The 24462-nt window shown below is 50.6% G+C and overlaps 1 protein-coding gene across 4 annotated transcripts in view; it reads right to left on the bottom strand.

The window, feature by feature from the left end:
- Positions 1 to 24462, bottom strand: part of SPEN (spen family transcriptional repressor) — a 68228-nt gene that overhangs the window by 16249 nt on the left and 27517 nt on the right. For 2 of the 4 annotated variants that reach the window (XM_066636895.1, XM_066636897.1), the window contains 7 exons: positions 10388 to 10548; positions 9498 to 9698; positions 8611 to 8762; positions 7524 to 7649; positions 6900 to 7013; positions 5279 to 5392; positions 2666 to 2766 (listed from right to left, as the gene is read on the bottom strand). In XM_066636895.1, the coding sequence (XP_066492992.1) occupies positions 2666 to 2766; positions 5279 to 5392; positions 6900 to 7013; positions 7524 to 7649; positions 8611 to 8762; positions 9498 to 9698; positions 10388 to 10548 (969 nt within the window). Of the gene's footprint in view, positions 1 to 2665; positions 2767 to 5278; positions 5393 to 6899; positions 7014 to 7523; positions 7650 to 8610; positions 8763 to 9497; positions 9699 to 10387; positions 10549 to 20573; positions 20669 to 24462 lie in introns of those variants that run through there. The other 2 variants (XM_066636898.1, XM_066636896.1) reach the window with 2 other exon arrangements.

Consider the following 24462-nt stretch of genomic DNA (forward strand, 5'->3'; position numbering starts at 1 on the left):
ATATCATTTTCCAATATTTCTTTGCTTTTTCGCATATCTACCACATATAATAAAAAGTTCCCTCAATTCTTTACTTATCCAACATTTGTTTGATGACCCAGGGTACATTTTTACTATTTTCTCTGGAATTAAATACCATCTATAAAACATTTTATATAATTTCTCTTAAAAAATAACCCTTTTAGTTATTTTAATACCACTTTAATTATTGCAATATTTGTGTTCCAAGTTTGTTTTCATTTACATCTGCTTTGATGTGATATAATTAATGGGATACTCTTCAATTCTAAAGAGAATTCGGTCCATTAATATCTACCAAAAAAAAATTCTACTTGTTGTTCAGCCATTTTCACTTTCTGTCTTAGTACTTTCTTTGTTTTCTGTCTTGTTGGTGTTTTCCTTCTTGCTCCTTCCACTTCTTAACTCTTAAATTTCTTAATCCCTCTCTTTTCTTCTTTCTTTTTCTTCATTCTGTTCTTTTTGGATTTAATCCAAAAATTCTTCCTCTTCTTGAAACGACGTGCTCTCTGAAAGTTCCGTTTTTTCTTCCTTAAAATTCTTAATTCTGATAATAACGGTTGCTTTTTCCATCTCCTGTCTCATTTCAAAAATCTCCACTTCTTTAGTTTATCCGACATTTGATCCTTTCTTTTTTCTTGTCTGTTATTTGTAATCTGTTCCTGCATGCTTGTCAGGGAGGAGTGTATTTGTTTCATTTGTTCAGATAATTTTCTGACCTGTTGCTTCATTTCACTTCTGAAATCCCACAACAAATCCATTAATAAGGACTGGCTTTTACTAACATCCTTTAAATTTTGGAATGCCATTCTTATCAATATCAAATCAAGCCAATATGCCTCTGGCTGTAAAAAGCAGAGATAAAATAGTCCAACAATTAAAAAAAATCAACCAACTCTCATTATCTTGTTTCACCTTCTTGTAAGGCTAATTTCCAATTTTTATATCCAAAAGGGGTAAGTCAATATTCCACTTCCAGTCAATAACAATGTCAAATCAGTCAATTAAAGAGTCATCCAAATCTTGCATCCCATCTTGTCCAAAGTAATCCTTAATTTTTAATATCCAGAAGGGGTGGATCAGTAATCCAGGTCAATAACACTGTCAAATTAAGTTAGTGTGCCTTTAAATGACCAGGCCTGAATCGAGCCTTCTTGCTAGGAAAGCGAAAGTAAAAGTTATTTCAGTTGTTAAAAGTTAGTTATTTATTCCTTTTCCATGCATACCATTTCAGCAGGGTGATCTTTAATCTTCTTATCTCTCTCCTTTTCTACCAGTCACCCTTATTACAAAAAAGAAAAAAATACTCCAGCAAGGGTTTCTTTAAATCCAGGTTCGCTCTTTTCCCCTCTGGGTGGCTACCAGCCAACGTAGATAATCTTAAAGTTATCTTTCCCTCCTTTCAACCTCTTGATTGCAGTTCTTTTTATAGCCTTTTAATGAACTGGTTACTCACAGTTTAAAGCTTTTTTCGCTGGCATGTTGTTGTATCTAGACCGTGGGCGGGGGTGGTGGGTGGGTGGGTACCCAGCTATCCGAACCTGTCTTCTCCGAATCTCCCTGAAGATGGCATCCAGTATACGATGTAATCCAGCATAAAGCGATATCTGGGGGTTATCTCTACGACCGCTGTCCTTAGAGACCCCCCCGAGTTCAAGCTCTCGGCCTTCATGTCTTCTTCTTAGACAATGAAGAGTCCCTCATTGCTGAGGTCCTCTGGAAGCACATCTATTTAGCAGTTCCTCCCGGAGTCCTCCGGGTTCCCTGCTACTGCACTGAGTGTTGACTCCACCCCCCTAAATAACACAGCTTTCAAACACCTCTACCTTTATGGCACAGGACCAGGATACATCAAGGACCACCTTCCCCCATATAATAATACATGTCCACCTGTGATCAGACAGGGCTCTTCCTAAGATACTGCTGCCATGTGAAGCCCAGGGGACAGTGGCAAGGTGCAGGGCCCTCTTTATTGTGGCACCACATCTCTAGAAACAATTACCAGAAGACTTGAGGAAAGCCACCTCGTTACATAGCTTCCAGTAGGGTTTAAAGTCCTATCTACTTTTGAGGAGGGAGGAACTTCCTAGGGGCACCTTTTAAATCTTTGTTGCTGGTTATGTTATAGCTGTTTTACATTTTAATCTGTTCTCGTATTGTTGTTAAATTTTTAACTATTTTAATGGTTTTATTTTTAATGTTTTATTATTTGTATGTTTTATTTCAATGTTGCACACCAGTTCGAATATCAGAAAAGTGGCATATAAATCTTTCCAGTAATCAAGCAAAACAAACTAGGGCTCATGTTTGCCTTCCTCCATGTATTACAAAACATGCCCCTTGTCTAATAGGTCTCCTGATCTTGTATGAGACATAGGAGCATACAAGTGGCTCCAACTTTTCTTGCCTACTCCTCATCCAAATGAGTAATCAATACTTAAGTAAACGCAATTATGAAATGTACGAGTCCCCTTTCCAATAAAAAAGGGCTCCAAGTGATGCACATAAACCAAGGACACTCTGAAGCAGACTGCAGAAAATGCAAGCAGCAGGCACCTGTCTCTCTCCCGAAACCAAGTGAAAAGTCCTGCTTGAAAAGTCCCCACCCCACTCCCCAGCAGAGTGGAAAGACCCATCCTGAACTTGCCTTCTCTCTGCAAGCATCTCATAGAAGTCTCTGATATCCTGGCCGGTCTTCTCCATGGATTGATAGAAGGCCAGCTGGCTCTCGCGGTTGGCAAAATCCACCTGGGAAAGGAGCAAGGCAAGTTATGCCCACTGCCATGCTGAAGAAGTCCCACCAACCACATTTTTAGATCATGGGAAGAGGCAGCACTTGGGGAGGGGCTCAACTGCTTCCCCAATCCCAGAGGAACCATGCAGCAAAATGAGACTGGCCCTTGCTTTCGGGAGTTGGAACGAAAGGTGGAATTCCATGGATGGAGCCCAGACAGGGAAAAGGCATGACATCACACACACACACAACTTTGAAAGCAGCTCCCTCAGCCAAGCTGCAGGTCCATCTAGTTCGGCACTCTGGTCCCAGTGGGAGCTGTGATCCAGGCATGAAGATACTGCAGCTGCCATGAGGACACCACGGCCAAGAGCCACTGATAACCATCAAATTGGTGATGTGGGAATGCTTTGCCCAAACAAGGGGATCACCAACCACTTTCTATTACGTAAGCAGTGTTTCTCAAACTGTGGTTTGGGACCCACTAGGTGGGTCACGAGCCAATTTCAGGTGGGTCCCCATTCATTTCAATATTTTATTTTTAATATATTAGACTTGATGCTACCATGGTATGGGACTGCATTTGGGGAAATGTTACAGATCTTTTAACAGGCTATTGTGTATATGATAAATGGGACTTACTCCTGGGTAGGATTGGGCAGGATTGCAGCCTAGGATTGTTAAAAATTTTCCTGCTTAATGATGTCACTTCCAGTCATGACATCACTTCTGGCGGGTCATGACAGATTCTCATTCTAAAAAGTGGGTCCTGGTGCTAAAAGTGTGAGAACCACTGATGTAAGGGACAGAAAACAAGCCCCCTCCCCCAAAAACTTTTAATTAAGACATAATTTTTCATCCTGCACAGCAACAAAACTAAGATGCCAAGAATGCCAAATCCCTCCCCCAGGAGACTGCCTGCTCTTCCCAAATGCTCTTCCCTACAGAAAACAACAGTGCACCTTTAATGAACAGCCAGTAATTAAAAGGGCTAAGGCAGGCACAGAAAGAGTTCAGGCTTGCAGCATCTACACTGCAGTAAGTTTCAGCATTCAGTTCACAGGGAAACCGCAGCAATGAGGCAAGCAGGCAGAGAGGACTGGTCCCCTTCTGAATTGTGATGGGTATCCTATGACCCAGACAGGTTGGGATGTGGAGGGCTGGCCCCCTGATGTGGCCAAATGAGGTGGTTGCCTTCTCTGTCCACCCCTCCCTGGATTGGAAAAGGAAGTGGAAGAGGGCCTCTCTAGCCCACTGCTCTCCTCTCCTCCACACTTCCGTTCCCACCCCCTTCCACACTTCCTTTTTCAATCCAGGGACGAACAGGGCTGGCATCTGGCACACCAGACCCAGGCACCAGGAGGTCTGAGGCAGGCCCCGGAGAAGTGGTGAAGCAAGTTGGATGTGAGGGTGGGGGGGTGGGTGGGTGGAAGGACGGTGTGCCTGGTCAAAATAAGGTACCACATCTGGGATGCGGAACAGTCATGTAATCTGTCACATGTGCGTGTGCACCCACACACAAGCATCGTCCTATGTGCTCAGGCCCCAGAGCAGCCACTCTTGTCAAATGGAGCCCTTACGTGCACGTGGCTTCAGAAAGGGGAGCGGCACAGAAGCCCAGAAGTTAGCAGACTGAGAAAGGGAACACTGTGCAAAGCGAAGGCCAGGGGAGAAAAGAGGCCTGCAAGCAGCAGCTGAAGAAGCCTTCCTGGCTCCAAGGGAAAGTGAGGCATCTTTTGTCCTCTCTCCCAATTCTAGAACTCTTTGCCACAGGATGTGGTGACGGCATCTGGCCTGGATGCCTTTAAAAGGGGATTGGACCAATTTCTGGAGGAAAAATCCATTACGGGTTACAAGCCAAGATGTGTTTGTGCAACCTCCTAATTTTAGAAATGGGCTATGTCAGAATGCAGAGATGCAGGGGAGGGCACCAGGAAGCAGGTCTCTTGTTCTCTGGTGTGCTCCCTGGGACATTTGGTGGGCCACTGTGAGATACAGGAAGCTGGACTAGATGGGCCTATGGCCTGATCCAGCAGGGCTGTAATTATGTTCTTAACTCAGGGTCACCCAGGGAAGCTGACTGACAGGAAATTTAGGACCAAGGAAAAAAAAGTCCCTCAGCAGACAGCATGGATTCAGTCTGTGGAACCCCCTGCCACAGGATGTACTGATTGCTTCACAAGGGAGTGAGACAAAACCCTTCACCACAGTGGTGGTGATCTGGGTTCAGAGGTGGATTGTGCAGGGGGAGTAACAGCAGGCAGGGGCTCCTGGCCTCCAGTCTCCTTCTGGGCTCCCGCTGGGGCAGGAGAGGGGCCCTTGGACTAGACATGCCCACTTGGGTCAGATCCAGCAGGGAGTTTTCCTCACTCACTAAGCAGAGGGTCAACTTTAAGAACTTAAGCCTTGCAGAGAGGGGACCACCACGCGTTCTAGGCCATTGAGCAAGGCCACTCTGGCTGGTCTATTTAATTTTATTGTGGTCACTGCTGCTGCTGCTCTGTACAGGAGGTTGGTTCTGCAGACCTTAATTTTATTCCCACCGATCTTCCTCCCCTTGGTCTCTTTTACGGCTGCCTGTGCATATTCAATCTCATTGTAGAGAACGAGAGCCATGCCCTTTAAGCGGTCAAACACCACCTGCAGAAACAAAACAAACAACAAAAGGAAACCCATGTCAGAGCCTCACCCACCGGACAGAGGCAACAGCCCCCAATGTCCCGTGTCCTGGAGGCAGGGAGGGGGCTGTTAGGAGAGAGGTGGGCCTGCTGCACCCACTTGCCAGCACTGCAGTTGGAGGCCTTTGGAGGCCTTGCATGGCTGCCCTGCCCTTTTTCAGCCTTTGCCTGGGCAGTGAGTGCAGGAGGTGCCCTGTGGTTTTGTCATGTAGGCAAGGCAAGCTCTTGTCTTTCCCCTCCCCCCACCCCTGGTAACAAAAACAGTTACAGCACTTCTTTACCAAAAACCAGGCGCAAGCAGCGAGCCACAGGGTGGAGGCAGTTCCGCCCACAGGCTCCTGGAGAGCCCAGGGCAGCAGAGGAGCCTGTTTCTGCACAGAGCGGCAGCAGCTTCCTTCCTGCCCACTTCTGCTGAGCTGGTGATCCTGGACGTGGGCCGGCTACCCTGATGCACTCCACTTTCTGGGCACAGTTCAAAGTGCTGGTCACCATACTCAAGGGCTCAGGACCAGCATCCTGAAAGGCCCATCTTATCCCAGGTGATGCCAAGTTCCACTGGAGAACCCACGCACACACCCTACCTTCACCTGAGGGACAGCAGCAAGGACACAGCAGGGCCCTTCTCGAGGGAAGGACCCATTCTATGGAACTCCCTGCCTCCCCAGGGAGAAGAAGGTCTTGCATCTTTACCCTGCTTCTCTTTCAGCATGGCATCCAGGTGACCCCCAGGCTTTCCACATCCAGGCACTGACCAGTCCCTACAGCCCGGAACGCCACATGGTCCCTGTTGCACAGCCTTGAGAAGGCCTTGCTCTGCCAGTGATTGTATCTGCACCAGCCTCCCTCTCTCTTGCTTACAACTGCACTGGTTGTTCAGTCTGTTTTGATTTGCTGGACAATATTTTTGTTTTATGGCTAAGTGATCCAGAAAATCTTGCAAATTAAAACGCCTCAAAGACCATGGGGGATGGGACAGGACACATGACTTTCACCATAAGATCAGCTTCGCAAAAGATTATATGCAAGATTTTGTGCTTCTTAATGTGCATGTAAGATACGGGGGGGAGGGGTTTAAAAGATGGAGTGGGCTCAAGCACATCAGTCCAATGGGCACCTGCCAAACGGCAGCAGCACAGACTCTTTTTCCTTTTGCATCAGTTTCCTTCAGCATCTACAGTGAGAGTCATATGACTCCTACAACTCAACAGGGCCCCCGCAGGGCTGCCCCCACAATTCTAAAGAGAGCTCTGAGAAGTGGGAGGGAGAGCAATCGTGCATTCTTTGCCCATCGGGGTGCTCCTTTCCCAAAGGTGGTACATGCAGTTCTGAAGCCCCCTGAAGGACAGGCGTGACTCAGAGAGAGAAGCAGAGGTAGACAAGAGCACGTGGGTCACAACGGCGCTCAGAGAGCAGCTTGCGGAGAGCAGCATGCGAGGACAGCTTTGCTCTAGGGAGCTCCTCCCACCTACCTTGACCACAGGCCCATAGCGGCAGAAATGGCGTGTCAGATACTGGTCTGTGACGTTTGTCGAGAGCCCATCCAGCCACACGCAGTTGGTCGGCATGCTCTTCCCAAAGCCCAGCTGGACACAAGAAGAACAACACCTCCATCAGTCAGAGAACGCATCGCAAGGCAACCTCAAACAAGGGCAGTTCAAATCTCGCAGGTCACCCTGGGCACCAGCCATCCTCAATTCAAGGCATGCCCCACACCCTTGAAACGGGCACCAAACTCACTCTATTCTGTGTTGCACAGGAGGGCACACCCCCCCCCCCGGCTGAACCTGAGAAAATATGGCTAATGGCAAGAAGCTAAGGCAACCTCCATTTCTAATTCAGGCTGCCATCAAGTCTGTGCCAAGACTGGCAGCAACTCTGCCAACAAACACCATCTGGAGGGACAGGGAGAAAACCAGAATAGCCTGATCTGAGTGACAAGCACAGAAAATGCCTGGGGGAGAGGGAAGAGGGAAGAGGGAGAGATATTGCTTTTCTCCTGCTTCCACATTCTAAAACTAGTGAGGATAATTATAGGCCCCAGATGCAAAAGTTAAAACCCAACAGGTAGCACCTCTGGGAGAAAAGCCATGTACCTTGAGCCGATTATTTCCCAGATATTCCCCGTCCATCTTCTTGATGGCTTTGCAGACGCTGGCAATGTCACAGTACTGCAGGAAGGCATATTGTGGGACCCCATTCACTTTCTTGATGTCAATGTCCTGACCGGGAGAGAGAACAGGTGGCACTCAGCAGTGGGGCAGGCCACCAGGACGTGGGCAAGGCAATAAGAAGACTGTCACTCACTGGGGGAGCCCCTGCCCCATACAAGGCTGGGAGAGCCCCCCCCCCGAGGGCCAGGGGGCTACAGAGGGCTGTGCACCACCAGTATGTGTAGGGGATGCTGTGCTGCCCACGGACTGGCTCCAAGCAAGGCAGCTTCTGCCAAGGCCTGTGCCACCCTTGTCCATGAACGGAGGCCATGCAACGGACATCACACAGCCCCTGCAGAGACTCATCTCCTCCCCTCCACTGTGTGTGCAGTGCCCCTCCCCCAAACACTGCCTCCCTGAGTTTGGAGGGGAACCTTGCAAGGGGCCAGTCCAACAAGCCATTTGAGACAACATGTGCCACACCCTGTGGCCCTCACCCCTCCCCCATTCTGCTCCTGCTGCTACACTACGGTATGGAACAGTGGGGTAGCGCACACAGCTCACACTGAGCCAGACGCGCACTGCGCACCACTGAGCAAGTGACAGGCGCAGGGAGAGCAACAGTCCCCTTCAGGGCAACACTACTCTCTGGTTCCTTGGCGGCGGTGGGGGGGAAGGTTCCCATTGCTGGCCAGCTGCAGCCAGCTCATCTCCTTGTGGAATCCTCCTTGCTGGATGGCAGTGGAAGAGGGGGGCAGCCAACCCCCTTACATATGTCCCTGCATGCCATCCGTGGGGTCACAGGGAGAGGGCAGCTTCTCCAGGACATCTGGGGTTTGTCACAAGGCTGCTGAAGACCCTGCTAAAGATCATGGGGTGCTGGAGCTGTCCTCTTGCCAACAGGCTCCAGCAACACTTCACAGATCCTACCAGCAGTCCAGGGGCACTGATCTAACAAGCTGCCCAAGGCTTCTGCATCACAGCCAAAGGCATCAATGTCTAATGCATCTCACGCACACGCTGTACGCACCACAATTCCTCCAAAGCGCTGGAAAATGTTGCGAAGGTCATGATACGTGGTGGTTTTTTCCAGATTGCCAATGAAGAGAGTTCTCGTTGCTTTGGGGTGAAACTCATCGATCCTCTCATCCAAAGGCCGAAACTCGTTCTCGCTTTCCGTCTCTGAGGGCAGAAGATCAGAAGTCCTTCCACATCTCATGGCTTCTGGCTTCTGTTCACCGGAACACTTTGAGGGGCTGCCTATCAACCTACCACCCCCACTGCCAACACACCTGAGCTCTGTGGGGCTGGAAATGTCAGGCTAGGGCTGCTTCCCGACACTGGATGCGTAAGGAATGCGTTCCAGTCGCCACAACTGACCTCGGCAGACTAGACAGGCTGCAATGAGGACAAAGGGGGCAGCCCTGAAGCAACTCAAGACTTCCTAGCAAGAAAAGGTGCACGTATGAACCATGCCACCTCAAACAAGCAGCGGGCACTGAATGGAGTCCCATTTCTCCACCTGCACTAAACCCATGGGAGGCAGCCCCCCAAGCACACAATCTGAGCAGCCCCCCCTTTGGACAGCATTCCCAGGGAAGCGCAGATCTTTGGCATGTCTTGTCTGGGGGGGGGGTTGAAGAGCACCAGAAGAGAGTGGGAATGGACAACCCGCTCCCCCCATTCCTGTGACCCAAGTGCAGGTGGTGCAGGAAGCCAAAGGTGGTCTTGCTTGCTCCCCACTACTCTGAGAAGAGGAGAAGAAAGAGGCCCCGGTAATCCTTCCACAGAACCTTCATTCCAAACCGACCAAATGCCCCAGGGTGCCCTCCCCCAGCCCGGAGCTGCAGAGGCCAACTTGCCGCTGTGTTACTGTTACTTGGGGTGTCTTTCCTGCCAAGGCCTCTCACTGCTCACCTGGCCCTATCCAGGCCGTCACTTCGATCTGCATGCCAAAGAAGAGCTTCCCTTTGGAGGCGTTGAGTGCTTTCTCCTGGTCCTCCTGCTGCCGGAAGAACACCAGCCCATATCGCTCTTCAGAGGCACCGTGAATCTGCACAGACGTCACCTTCCCATACTTCTTGAACTCGTGGAACAAGCCGTCCTTAAGGCTGGTGTCTGTGCCCGTGGAAAAGCCGAAACAGTGGTGGTCACAGAAGGCCTTGCAAAGCGCACGACACCAAGAGAAATGCCTACTGGCGGCCCTACGCACTTCTGTGGTGAGCTACCAGGTGCAAGCAAATACACAAAATATCTGCTGGCTACCCAGCACCCTCCTGTCCTTACTCCTCTGCATCTTAAACCTGGCCTGGAAGAAATCCAAGCCCAGAAACATCTCTCAACTCTGACCAAGCAGAAGAACCTCCTTCCTGGATGGCGGCCTTTCACAGAAAACCAAGCACTTTCCCATTTGCAACAGGACACCTTTACTAACAAAATGGCGGGAATCTTCAAACAAAGGTCCATAGGGCAGTGGTTCCCAGCTTTTTAAAATTGGGACCCACCGAAAAAAAGTTTCACTTTTCCAGCTGCTCAAGCCTCTGTAATGGTGCAGTGCTGCAGTGCTCCCCACAAGGAGGAGGTTGTTTAACCCTTGCTGGACATAGCCTAACGTGCCCTGTCTGTTACACAAACTACCAAAAACTGGGTCAAGACCCACTGGTGGGCCACAGACCCACAGTTTGAGAATCACTGCCATAGGGGACTGCTGGTTAAATCAGGCTCCATGCAAGGCATCCAGAAAGAACCCCATTCCTGTGGTTCCATATTAAGAAGGAGCAGCAAAGTTGGCTCCCTGGGGGTCTCACCTGTGGACCGCACAGGAAGATTCTGAACCTTGATCCCAAAACTTTTGCGGGGCTCATCTTTTTCCAGAGACGGCAGGAGTTGGGAGGTAGGGGCTGGAACAGCTGTGGACTGGACTGAGCGGGCAGGTGATTCGTCGCTGGAACTGCTGCTGGAGTCACTACTGTGGAGGCAAAAGGAAAGCGGGTGAGCAGATCAGCAGGCAGAGGGGGCTTAGCAAGAGGCCTCCTGGCACACAGCCACCAAGAACCAACCCTGCGCACCTCACTAGCCACCCAGTGCAAATAGCCTCTGATCAACACAGAAATGCTCTTCAGCCACAAGTAGTGGCGAACCTTGGAGGGTAGGGGGTTACTTGACCCCGTGTGGCATGTCTTGGGGGGGCAAGGCAGGGGGTCACTTGATCCCAGTCTGGGGGGGGCACTGCTGCCCCCCAGTCATGTCGCCCCCCACCGGTCCCATTTGCTGCCTCCCTTCTGGAGGCCTTTGGATGGTTGGGGAGGCTGCTCATGACCTCTCTGGGCCTCCAGAAGGGAGGAAGCAGGCAGAACTGGTGGGTGCCAACCTTGGCATTAAGGGGTGGGGCAGCAGTTTGCGGTTGTGGCCCTGGGCGGCACTGGGGGCAACAACTACCACTGCCCCAGACAGACAGACAGACAGACAGACAGACAGACAGACAGACAGACAGACAGACAGACAGGGGCAACCTGACACAGTCCAAGCAGTTGGAAATGGTTTTCCAGTTCGATGCGGGGGCTGGCATTGAGAGACTAACCATCCCTTTAGCAGCCCTTCCCTTCAGAGAAGCTCAGCCTCAGTGCCACAAAAGACCCCTCCAGGGCCACCTCACACAGGCACCCAAGAATCACTGGAAGCTCCTCAGCACCTCCTCAGGAGGTGTAACTGGAGGGCCACTTTTGCATTACAGCTGACGCAAGTGAGAAGCAGCTCCGTTGCCCAAGTAGGGCTCTCTCATCAGCATCACTGCATTTCCACTCTCCTGGCTTCTCCACAGACCGATCTACTGTTTCCCTTTCCCAACTCTGCAAAGGATTCATGATCACCCTCCAAGCGTCTGCCTGCAACAACCTGAAACAGAGCAGGCAGCCTTCGGGAAGGGGTCAAAAAGCCAGACATGCAGGGTCCCCAGTCCAGGCCCTGTGTGGAAAGATGAAGAACCAATGGAGAGCACAAAGGCCAAGGAGAGCTCCTCAAGGCCTCCCAGCATTCCCAAGCACCAAAAGAAATCACAATGCATTGCTGCCACCGGAATTCTGGCCTTATCATTTGGAACCATTTCAGCACCCAGCTGAAATCAGGGACCACCTCATGGGGCAGGGGGAAGAGAGAGCACATTTCCAGAGCATGCAACTAGGTTTTGTTTGGTTTGCAAAATAAGAGTCAGAAACCCTCCCTCTTCCCAGGGCCCCCAGCTTACAACTGGATACAGCACATACTGAGTGAGGAAACAATTAGGCAGAACTGTAGTTGATTCCTCAGTGCCAAATTTTACTGTCTAGGATGGAGGCCAGTAGTGTCGGAATTAATGCGTTAAACAGCTGAACTCAGCAACAGCAAGATCTGGGGCAGGACAACCCAGAGAGGGCTTGGGAAAAAGCATTCTGGAGCAAAAGCACACCGCTGTCACCTTGTGCCAAGCAAGCCTGGCAGTAGCCATTTTGAGATGAACTCAACTGGTCCCTCAATTCCCTGGCAGGACAAACAGACACACAAGCTGGACAGGACAGGCTGCTGGAGGTGCAGAGCGGCAAGACGGCAGGATGTGCTGCAGGCTTGGCAGAACTGTCTTTAAGAACTTCTGCATACAGACACTGAAACTACTAGCATTGGACTGGAAGGGAATATCTCTGCGCTACATGGGAAACACTAGTGCAAAGGATCAAACTGCAATGATACTGACTGACTGCATGCGATGGACCTCCTGGATAGGGCAAGAATGATGAAACTGACCTAAACCACTCCCCTGGAAGGAGGAAGTGCAAGCACAAGGTTGGTTTGCCTACTTTGCAGCTCAGCAGGACAGTCCTGTGAATGATCAACAGATAAATGAAAGGCGTGTTGTGTGCGTGGGGGAGGGACAGGCAATTTGTACACCCAAGTGCCTCCAGAAAAGCTAGTTGAGCCTGGAGGAGGAGTTTGTGCCAGCTGATCAATAACTGACCTCTGGAATCTGAATCACTGCCCGCTTTCACATCCCCTCTTCTGCTGCACATTTAGAGTAGGCCCCACAGCCTCACACCACAGAATGCTTCCAGGAGGTTCTCCACTGTGCGAGAGCACACCTAGAGCACAGCAACAGATGGCACAGGCATGGCGGCCTGCAACCCAGCACATAGCAACCATGGCCAGGAAGAGGCCTTTGCTTAGAAGGCCTTAGCACTTGTGTGCTACCATGAAAGGCAAGGATTCTTTTCACTGGGCACAGAGCCAGATTGCACCTGTTCCCTACCCAACAGGGCAGGGCGGCCTTTGCTCTCTGTCCCCACGTGCAAGTTTGCTTATCTGGACTGCTGCAACTTTCTCTTGGATCACTCTGCTACAAACTTTGCTCAGGCTGCATGGACCCCACAACACTCCTCAAGTCCCTACTGTTGCTTCCCCTCATCCCAAAGCATTTCTGCCCGTGACCTTCGCTCCTCCAGCCCACCCCTCTCAGCCTCTCCCTTGAACGACTCTGCCCCATCAGCCTGATCTGCCTGTGTGACGCCATCTCCTTTTTCCTGGAAACCCTCCTTCTTCTTCCAAGTCCCAACTCCATAGTCCTAGAGCCAAACCCAAGGACCTACACAGGAGACAATCAGAATTCCTGTTTCCCCCTCCTAAGCTCCCCTGACGTCCATTGGCAGCCTATGAGCTCCTCAGGTCGAGGGATCACCTTTTGGGGCTTTGCAGAGTGCAACACACAGATGGTGCTATCTTAGAGAAATAATTATAACCACACTAACTTCTGTTATGGGAAATGCCACCACGCAGGAGAACACGGAATACTGTGGCGCTCTGGTCAGCAACTGCCCTGCGCCTGAGTTCACAAAACTGCCTCGAGCCCTGTAATGACTGATAAAGCAGCACATCCATCCACTGGTGACTCACCTGTGTGTGCCCACAAGTGCTTCCAGTGAGCCCCAACTGGGTGGGGCAAGGGCACCCCCTGCAACCATGGCACAGGACCCTCCTACTTAAAGCTCTGGCTATGCTCTTGCTAGCTGCAGTTGGGTGAGAAGGCAGAGCAGGAGAAGGCAGAGCAGCTGGCAAGCACATTTCTGACCTGTTTTGCACCAAGAAATTTCATCAAAGTGGCTGGTGCATAAAAACCAACATGCCGGCAAAACCATAGGAACTGTGTGTGGATGGAACAAAACCTTTTCAAGAAGCTCATACCTCAAGCCCACCTTTCAAAGATGCTTCCTGCCCAGCATGGCAGCCATTCACACCCAGGGTAAGTGCCCCACTGCCACCGTGGAAAGAGCAGTTCCACCAGCCAACCCACCCTGCTGGACCGACATGGCCCACATAGCACAGGGTAAGCTTCTTGGCTGCATACATCCTCTGCTGCTCCTGCGTTTGTTGTACCAGTGTTAGTCACAAAGCAGGGAGCCCAAAGGCACCAAGACACATCAGTTGTCAACACCACCCTGCAGAGTGTCAGCAAGCTCTTCAATGCTTCGGCCCCTCATGAAAGTACAACTACTTCATGACACATTTTGTTCTGGCAAGGTTAGAGTTGTGTTACAGCGGGAAACATCCTATGCAGTGGCTCACCATCCCCACCCTGAAATGCAACAGTGGAAGACGTGAGACTTCCAGCTCCTGGATGTAACAGGAAGCCTGCTGAGTCACACAAATGTCAAGGCAGGTGGAATGGAAGCCACTGCAGAAGCACAGAACTAGCCTATCATTCCTCCAAATGGCTGCTACTATCTGTTCTAAGACATCCAGGTGCAAGAGAAAGAGTTATAAAAGACTCAGGGGCCCATGGAAGTCCTCCAATCACAGGGCAGGAAAGGTCGGACAAACCCTTGCCACTCATGTGCACGTTTCAACACGTAAACTTAGCAGACAAACCACTTAATCCAGTGGTACTCAAACTTTTCTGGCCTGGGGCTCCCTTGACCCCTGTGGCTGTTGGCCATGACTCCCCATCATATTCCTGAGGGCTGGAAGTGACATCAATAAACAGGAAGTGGCCAGAAATAGTAACTATATTAATATTAATTATATTAATCATATCATTAATTAAATGCTGATCTTAAAAATATATTAATACACAGCAATATACATGCTTTATAAATGATCAGCTGCTGATCACTGTTGGAGACAGGATGCTGGAGTAGGTAGATTTTGTCTGGTCTAGGTGGACTCATTTTTTTTTAACTTTGTAAGCATACCAATAGAATTGTTTTATCAAATAAACTTTGTGAACACCCAGTCTGACCAACATTACACACACACACCCATGCGGACCCCACTCCAACTAGTCGTTTCTCCCATTCTCCTTGGATAGGATTGAACCCTTTATTAATTTAATTACATTAAATTTTTCCAGCAGCTGGTGGGGAAAACAAAAATAGACCATGAAAATATATCAGAGCTGATAAGGGTTTGGTTAGGAGGCTGATTTGTCTCCTATAATAGGAGATGCACAGCTCAATCCTATGAATGTCTACTCAGAAGTACGTCCCATTACAGTCAATGGGGCTTACTCCCAGGAATAGGATTGGGCTGGCAATCACTTCATCAATGGCCAATAAGTATTCCCTTCAAGTAGCAAGATTCATCACTTTAAAAATACAGCCTCTCCTCTTCAGTCAAACAACAAGATTTATAAATCACTTTAAAAATTGTTTCCTTTTTCTGCTCTTGGCCAAGTAAAGTGTGTGCTTGCCTTCCCCCCCCCCTTTGCCAACTGCATGGAAACAGCTTTAAGAGCCCTGGTGACTGGTAAAATAGGAAGCATTTTACTTGGGGGCGGGGGGGCTCGCATTCTGCCCAGGAAAGCTGGTGTGACTGTATAGATGTCACACTACCTTTCCTGAGCTGCTGCGAGAGGACATCCAGCGCCTTCCCTGTGCGTTCGTGGTGCCTCCCCAGGGAGTTGCGCCTCACAGTTTGAAAAACTGTGATTTAATCCCTTTATAACCAGTATGAGTGTAACCTGGTTAGCAAACCCCCAACACAAAGAACAACCCAAAATGGATAATGATTCCTGGACTGGATCATCAATTCTGGTGGCCTGATGGTCTCAGGCAAAGACATCAGCATTCCGTTTTTGCTTAATCTTGAAGAAATGGAAGTTAGAGGCCTGTAAATGATCTGATCAGAAAAGAAATTGGGGGGGGGGGGGAATCAACACACCAAGGCCACTGGAACCAAGAGTGGCAGACAAGGAGATGGGGAATGGAACAGACACAGAGTGGAAAATGGCCTGCAACAGTTTCCCAGGACAGCTGCTCCCTCTGCCAACCTGGAACCACAAGGTGGGTGCTCGATTCCATGGGAAAACATATGGCTGGAAGGCAGCCAACCGAGGACTCTGTCCACAGCCCAGACAAAAGCTTCTGCAAGCCCCATCTCACCAAAGCCAGAGATCGATCTGGGGGGGGGGTATGAGGAGCCCTACAAGGAGTCTGCAACTACAGTGGTGATATTGCAGCACAGCAGTTGCTGTTGCAGCAGGGCACCGGCACAAGGGGAACACCCTCCCTTCACGGGCTCATCAACTGCCCCAGTTACTCTCATGCTGAGAGTGGGTTTTCCAGCATGGTAGGGAGGTGATCATTACCCTGGTTTTACACAAGGAGCTGCAAGGAAGAGAACAAGCGAGGCCCCAGCGCCACAAGAGGTGCCTTCTCAGTCACACCAAAGCCTCCCTCATCCAGGTGCCTGCTTAACGGTGACTGCAGGCTAGGCAGACACTCCAAGGGGGAGCTTCCAGTCAGCCTCCCATGTGCCCTTCCTACAGGGAAAGCCCTGGGTTTTGTTTCCACAAACACTCAGAATGGGTGGAGGGTTTGTGACAGTGAGCATTAAGAGGTACCCCACCCAGGAGAACTGCCTTCTCTTCTAGATGCAACACAACAGCAGAACTTCACAGGGGGGGCACAGGCATGGTTATGAGAGGCCACTCTGGATATGAAGTGCCCTGCAACACATTCTGGATGCCTGGGGCAAACTGCCGCTGTTGAACTCCTAAGTGGCTCTTGTGTGGGACTCTCACAGTTTCCCTTGGAGAGACTGGTCTGGCCCACCCCATTGCTCCAAAAGGCAGGATCAGGGCAAGGACACGAGGAGGGGATCCTACCCTACAGAGTGCTGGGGACTCAGGTTCACCACTTGTCCTCTCCATGAGACGAGGACACTGGTCCACGGAGCTCTGGTGTGTCAACATGGGTGGGCAGCAGCTCTCTACCAAGACAAGAGGCAGCTGCCCACTGCACTGTGCAACCTCCCGTCACAAAGTAGGGTGAGGGGCAGGGAGACCCACACACCTCACCTTGCGCATGCTGGAAGGACTGGATCCACATGTTCTACTAGCTCACACTCCCTGCTGGTCTAACCTCATAGCTTGGAGCCACACAATGCCATGGCCACACTAGCCTAAACTAGGCAAGGAGGGCTGATACTCCCCTCCTCCCTCGCAAATGACTGACATGGCCCAAGCCACCCTGGGAGGACTGCTGCTGGCTTCCCTTCATTGCCCAGCAGTCCAGTCGCCCTATTTGCTGCTCTGTGAAGAAGTCCAGCCTGGTTCTGAGTTTGCTTTCTTCTTGCTTACAGACTACACAGTGTCAAGTCTGGTGGCACAAGAACTAGGGGGGAGGGGCTGCTGTCCCATGGGCCTCATTTTTCCACCAGCTACCACTCCCAGTTGACCACATTTTTGGAACACATGGCCTTGCTGGGGGACCTGATGTCTAACCAGCAACTCGGCTGATGATTCCAACAGCTTAGCCAAGGTGTCAGGATTTCAGGAACTTGCCTTGATCCAAAGTAATTCTATTTGTGTCAGAATAAAAATAAACATGATCTTTAGGAAGCTCAGTGCAGGTGGTGGGAAATAAGGCTAAACTGATCCCAGGAGCTGTGTCACTTCTCTTAATAGTTATACTTTTCAGTAACATATTCAAGGTGGCTTAAAAAACAAACACACCACATAAAACACATGCAGTCGCAACATCATAAAAAGAGGTCAATAAACCAAGTAGACACGTCATAAGAACATAAGAACAGCCCCACTGGATCAGGCCATAGGACCATCTAGTCCAGCTTCCTGTATCCCACAGCGGCCCACCAAATGCTCCAGGGAGCACACCAGATAACAAGAGACCTCATTCTGGTGCCCTTCCTTGCACTTGGCATTCTGACATAACCCATTTCTACAATCAGGAGGTTGCACATGCACATCATGGCTTGTAACCAGTAATGGATTTTTCCTCCAGAAACTTGCCCAATCCCCTTTTAAAGGCATCCAGCCAGACACCATCACCACATCCTGTGGCAAGGAGTTCTACAGACCAACCACATGCTGAGTAAAGAAATATTTTCTTTTGTCTGATCTAACTCTCCCAACACTCAATTTTAGTGGATGTCCCCTGGTTCTGGTGTTACAGGAGAGTGTAAAGAGCATCTCTCTTTCCGCTTTATCCTTCCCATGCATAATTTTGTATGTTTCAATCATGTCCCCCCTCAGGCGTCTCTTTTCTCAGCTGAAGAGGCCCAAACGCCATAGCCTTTCCTCATAAGGAAGGTGCCCCAGCCCAGTAAACATCTTAGTTGCCCTCTTTTGCACCTTTTCCATTTCCACTATATCCTTTTTGAGATGCGGCGACCAGAACTGGACACAATACTCCAGGTGTGGCCTTACCATAGATTTGTACAATGGCATTATAATATTAGCTGTTTTGTTCTCAATACCTTTTCTAATGATCCCAAGCATAGAATTGGCCTTCTTCACTGCCTCCACACATTGGGTCGACACTTTCATCGACCTGTCCACCACCACCCCAAGATCTCTCTCCTGATCTGTCACAGACAGCTCAGAACCCATCAGCCTATATCTAAAGTTTTGATTTTTTGCCCCAATGTGCATGACCTTACACTTACTGACATTGAAGTGCATCTGCCATTTTGCTGCCCATTCTGCCAGTCTGGAGAGATCCTTCTGGAGCTCCTCACAATCACTTCTGGTCTTCACCACTCGGGAAAGTTTGGTGTCGTCTGCAAACTTTGCCACCTCACTGCTCAACCCTGTCTCCACATCATTTATGAAGAAAAGCACCGGTCCCAGGACAGATACTTGGGGCACACCGCTTTTCACTTCTCTCCATTGTGAAAATTGCCCATTGACACCCACTCTCTGTTTCCTGGTCTTCAACAAGTTCCCAATCCATGAGAGGACCTGTTCTCTAATTCCCTGACTGTGGAGTTTTTTTAGTAGCCTTTGGTGGAGGACCGTGTCGAACACCTTCTGAAAGTCCAGATATATAATGTCTACGGGTTCTCCCACATCCACATGCCTGTTGACCTTTTCAAAGAATTCTAAAAGGTTCGTGAGGCAAGACTTACCCTTACAGAAGCCATGCTGATTCTCCCTCAGCAAGGCCTGTTCGTCTATGTGTTTTGAGATTCTATCTTTGATGAGGCATTCCACCATCTTACCCAGTATAGATGTTAGGCTGACCGGCCTATAGTTTCCTGGGTCCCCCCTCTTTCCCTTTTTAATGATAGGTGTCAAACATGGACAGAGATGCGCTCTTTCCCCTCTCACATAACACCAAAAGCAGAAGACAACCACTCAAATTGAGTGTTGGGAGAGTCAGAACAGACAAAAAAAAATTCTTTACCCAGTATGTAATTAGTCTGTGGAACTCCATGTCACAGGAAGTGGTGATGGCATCTCACTTAGATGTCTTCAAGAGGGGACTGGACAAACTTGTGAAGGAAAAGTCCATCATGGGTTACAAGTCATGATAGGTATGTGCAAGCTCCTGATTTTAGGCTACCTCAGAATGCCAGATGCAGGGGGAGGGCACCAGGGCGCAGGTTGTATCTGTTCTCATGTGTGCTCCCTGAAGCATTTGGTGGGCCACTGTGAGATACAGGAAGCTGGACTAGATGGGTCTTTGGCCTCATCTAGTGGGACTCTTTTTATATACAACCAACTGACTGACATGGCAGCTTAAAACAGGTCAGAAGACAACACCCTGCAGTAATTTGAGCCAAGGTTTCCAATGCAGGCACACCCAAATGCGCTTTCGGGGACGAGAGGCAAGGCAAAGACAAGGCCTGGCATTGCAACCGAGTGGGCTCTCCCCCCAAATCTCCAAAAAGGGGTGCCAAAGGAGGATTTCTGACAGAGAGTAGAGCTCCTGTACAGATGTGTGGGGGAGAGGCCACTATGGGGGGGTTTCACCCCAGACTGCTGAGGGCCGTCCCTCAGATGCTGAACATCTGGGGGGAGGAGAAAAACTGGTCTATGCTGCCTCCACCAGAGGCCCAAGAGGGCAGCGCAATTTGGGCAAGGGTGGCTTGGGTGAGGCTTCTGCACTCTCTGCTCCTTGGGAACCCCAGGCCACAGAGCCAAGCTGTCCGGAATCTCCAGGGCCAGCCATCTGAACAGATCCTGAACGAAGGTGGGGAAAGGGCAGCTCAGAAGAAACATGACAAGTGGCCTCCAGAACAGCCAAGCAACTTGTACCCTCAGGATCCCAGGCACAACCTAACCCTAGCAAAATGGAGCTCCAACCACCAGGACACTGGCCTTCTCCAGGAGAGAAGCTGCAAGCGTTTCCACAACCCCTGGCCTTCCACACCCTCAGGCTCTTTCAGTTAATATCTAGGGACCACAGACACCAAGCCACATCTCCACCTGCCGTGCCTCAAGCAAGGGGGGCACATCACAGTCATTCATTGAGATAAACACACCCAGGATCTCAGAGCAAATGAGCGCTAATCCAAAGAGCCCATAAACAGTTTGTGCAGCAAGCCTCAACTGACCCCACCAGCCACCCTTCTTTTGGGATATGCAAAGGCGACAAATTCCTGCCATCCACCCGAAAAGAGCTGCTTGAGATCCAGGGCAGTGCAGCACCAGGGAGATGCTGTCCCCACCTCTTCTGGATCAGCTGGTTTCCCCAGCTGTGCCACTGGGAAAGCAAGCAACTGACCTACCTCAGGGAGTGCACAAGAACATGCACACCCCCCTCAAGTTTTGAAGTCAGGGCAGCAGGGAAAGGCACAAGCTGGAGAGTTCGATGAAGCCTCTCCCCAGGGCAAGCGAACTTTGTCCTCCAACCTACACAAGGGAGGGTATCAGCTGATGGCTTCTGTGCGTCATGCTTTGCCTGTTAATACTGGCACGTGACTAAGCTGGTGTGGATAAACAGCGACGGCCTGTTTATCCCCCTGGCTAAAAATAAGCGCACAAGGAGCCAGCCTGCGCACCAGCAGAGGCCACAGACTCTCTGGGCAGCCAGGAAGGCACAAACATCAGCATCTGTTTCCAGCACCAATGAAGGCATCGGTGAAGGGCAGGTGAGGCACATTCCCAACCATTTGTGCAGCCAACAAACCGAACGTGCATTATTGCCAATTCTGCATGGAAATGCTTAAGTGGACGTGGGCCGGGGAAACCAGCAAGGACCCAAACCAGGTCCTTACACATCCACCACCACACACTTCCTGGAATTTACCAGATGTTAAGTGTGAATGCCCCCCCCCCCGCCGCCCAAAAAAACCCAGAGCAGTCCTATGGAAACATCACATTTCAGCGGTCTCATGAAGAAACCAAACCTGGATTTGAACTAGAAATCTAAAGACACAGACCCACCAGAATGAAGAGCCTTTTAACAAGGTTGTGACTCCGGAGTCAGCCCAACAATCTAGGTGGCAGACAACCTTTCGGACTCCTAGGTTTTCATGCCAGCCCAAGGAAAAAAATCCATGTGCCACCAATAAGTGGCATAAATTACCTTGCATAAAAAAAGAAGCTGCCAGCCCAGGTGGTGGAAGGAAAACTTGATAACTGGCGGGGGGGGGGGGGCCTTCAGCAAGCCACTCAGGTTATCACCTGTCACAATAGAGCACAGGCCTCCCTTACGGGGCTGTCTGTGTGATGCGAAGATAACATGAGCAAAGACCTGGGGCCAGGCCAGTGTCCTCTCGCCCCCAGGAGTCTCCTCACCAGCTCCAGGGACTCGCTTCTCAGGAGCAACGGCGGGACAGGACCGGCCCACCTCTGAACTTTCCACTTCTTTCTGAGTCACACTAGCAACTCAGTCCTCCATGCCCTTACTCAGAAGTAAGCCTCAACTAAGATGGGGGGGGGGCTTCTCAGGACCTCCTCCCAGTGCTGCTATCAACACAGAGCTGCCCATCGCACCTCTGGACTGCGCCACTTCGGCCCTGTTATTAATACCTTGAGGTAAAGCCCTATTTCCTTGCCACCAACTTCCCTGGACACACAGCTATTTTTACACACCATTAGTTTCATTCTGCAGCCACCTGTTTTGGTTAATACACAATGAAACATCCTTTTGCTGGCTGTGGTGCAGAGAGAGAGAGAGAGAGAAGATGCACCCCTGGGAATGACCCCCAGACTCATCAGCAAGCACACAGAACAGGTTGAGGCCAAACTTAAGGGCCAGCCGCCACCACGCTAGAACCCACTGAGCTGCCCGGCCCAGCTGAGGAGTCAGCCTGCATTCCCTGTGACACAACACCCCTGCACTGCTGCAACCTCGCCTGGCCACTGCGCCATGGTACTTGGGTCTGCTTAGTCTCACGAGGAGGGAAACACCCCTCTCCTGGCCTCAGCCCCAACGGTCCATTCCCACAAGCTGCAGTCCCGGCCCTAGAACCCCTTCCTTCCAAGACCCATTTCTGCCGGGAACTGTCAGAAGCCAGGAGGAAGCAAGGCTTGAAGCAGGGTGACCCATCCGCAGGAGAGCAACCCCAACAGGCCTTCAGCTCTTGCCTGGGGGCTTCCCCAAGGGGAAAGTGGTTGGCTGTTGGGGGAGAGAGGCTGTGGGGCTGGATGGGCTCCATGGCCCAGTTCAACAGCCCAGCTCTCCTTATGATCGCCTGTTCTGATCCAGGACATAGGAACAGTTCCATGTTGAAACAAACACACGGGGAGGGGGAGGGGGATGGTCCAGGCCATTCCACAAAGGTGGCTTCTCATCCCTCTTTCTTCCTACATGGGAAACTGGCACATGGCACACTCCAAATCATACAGGTTGCAGCTTGGTGGGAAAGTGGAACTGCGGGTCATTCTGAGTGCTGATGGGGGCCTTTGAGGTCCGCTGTGGGGGTGAGCTATTCAGGGTCATGGGGCAGCCTGAATGGAAGCATGAAGCATACAGGCAACACCAGCTGCTCTCCAGGAAGCCCATAGGTGGCCTTTCAGCAGTCTTGCCTCCCCCAACACCCCACACTGTGCAGTTTCTCTGGGTGGGTATCCAGGCGACAGCAGCTGCCATTCCCGTGGTCCAATGTGGCCATTCCCACAAGATCAAGGAAAAACAGGAGGACCCTGCCCCCCACCTGCTGCTGTTGAAAGAGGACCTGGGAGCAAGGAAGGGACTCAGCAAGCTGGGCAGCAACAGGCCTGCCAGGCCAGGTCGGAAATGCAGCCACCACCAGCGCCCCCTGCCTGCTCCTCCCAAAGTGACCTGGCTTGCCTCAAGCTGTCTTCCCTCAAACCAGACCCTTCCTAGCACCTGGAAAGGGAAACTCTTGGACCAGTTCATGGCAGGCAAATTTCCTGCTGACCAGCTCCTGGCCACAAGAGTGACACTGCCCTGTGCAGAGACAGTCCAGGTTTGGGGGAGAGCAGGTGAGGGAGGGTGACTGTCATCAGGCCTAACTCCCAAGGGCATCTGGATAAGAGAAGAGATGCACTTAACTAAATTCCCTGCATACATCAAGCCAACCAAACACAGAATGCTTTTTCTCAAAACATACTATTAGTAAACCGAAAACAGATAGTTCAAGTGGCAGGAATGGGGGGACTCCTGCAAACTGGGCTACTCCCTATTCATCTGGGCCTCTCCACTCCAGGATAAACTGTGTGACTACAATCCGATTTGACCCCCTTCCCCCAGCATCTTGGCATATGGCCAGCACAAAAGATTAATTAAAATAAGAGGGTAATGTTGACCGTTTTTGCCCATGGGGAGGGAAATGGAGTGTTTCAAGTACCCCCACTTAGGACATAGGAAACGGGGTGTTTCACTTAGGACTTTGCTAAGGTCCTTGAGTCACTCTCCCCATATACCAAAGGTGCCAGTCTGAGGCACGTTCCCGTTGCTGTGCCAGAGTGGAGGGCTGGAGGAACCTAGTCTGTTCTTAAAGCTTGAAAGAGAAGAACATAAGAACATCAGAACAGCCCCACTGGATCAGGCCATAGGCCCATCTAGTCCAGCTTCCTGTATCTCACAGCGGCCCACCAAATGCCCCAGGGAGCACACCAGATAACAAGAGACCTCATCCTGGTGCCCTCCCCTACATCTGGCATTCTGACTTAACCCATTTCTAAAATCAGGAGGTTGCGCATTCACATCATGGCTTGTACCCCATAATGGATTTTTCCTCCAGAAACTTGTCCAATCCCCTTTTAAAGGCGTCTAGGCTAGACGCCAGCACCACATCCTGTGGCAAGGAGTTCCACAGACCGACCACGCGCTGAGTAAAGAAATATTTTCTTTTGTCTGTCCTAACCCGCCCAACACTCAATTTTAGTGGATGTCCCCTGGTTCTGGTATTATGTGAGAGTGTAAAGAGCATCTCCCTATCCACTCTGTCCATTCCCTGCATAATTTTGTATGTCTCAATCATGTCCCCCCTCAAGCGTCTCTTTTCTAGGCTGAAGAGGCCCAAACGCCGTAGCCTTTCCTCATAAGGAAGGTGCCCCAGCCCCGTAATCATTTTAGTCGCTCTCTTTTGCACCTTTTCCATTTCCACTATATCCTTTTTGAGATGTGGTGACCAGAACTGGACACAGTACTCCAGGTGTGGCCTTACCATCGATTTGTACAACGGCATTATAATACTAGCCGTT

The sequence above is a fragment of the Tiliqua scincoides genome, chromosome 9 (assembly GCF_035046505.1).
Source record: "Tiliqua scincoides isolate rTilSci1 chromosome 9, rTilSci1.hap2, whole genome shotgun sequence".
Taxonomy (NCBI): domain Eukaryota; kingdom Metazoa; phylum Chordata; class Lepidosauria; order Squamata; family Scincidae; genus Tiliqua; species Tiliqua scincoides.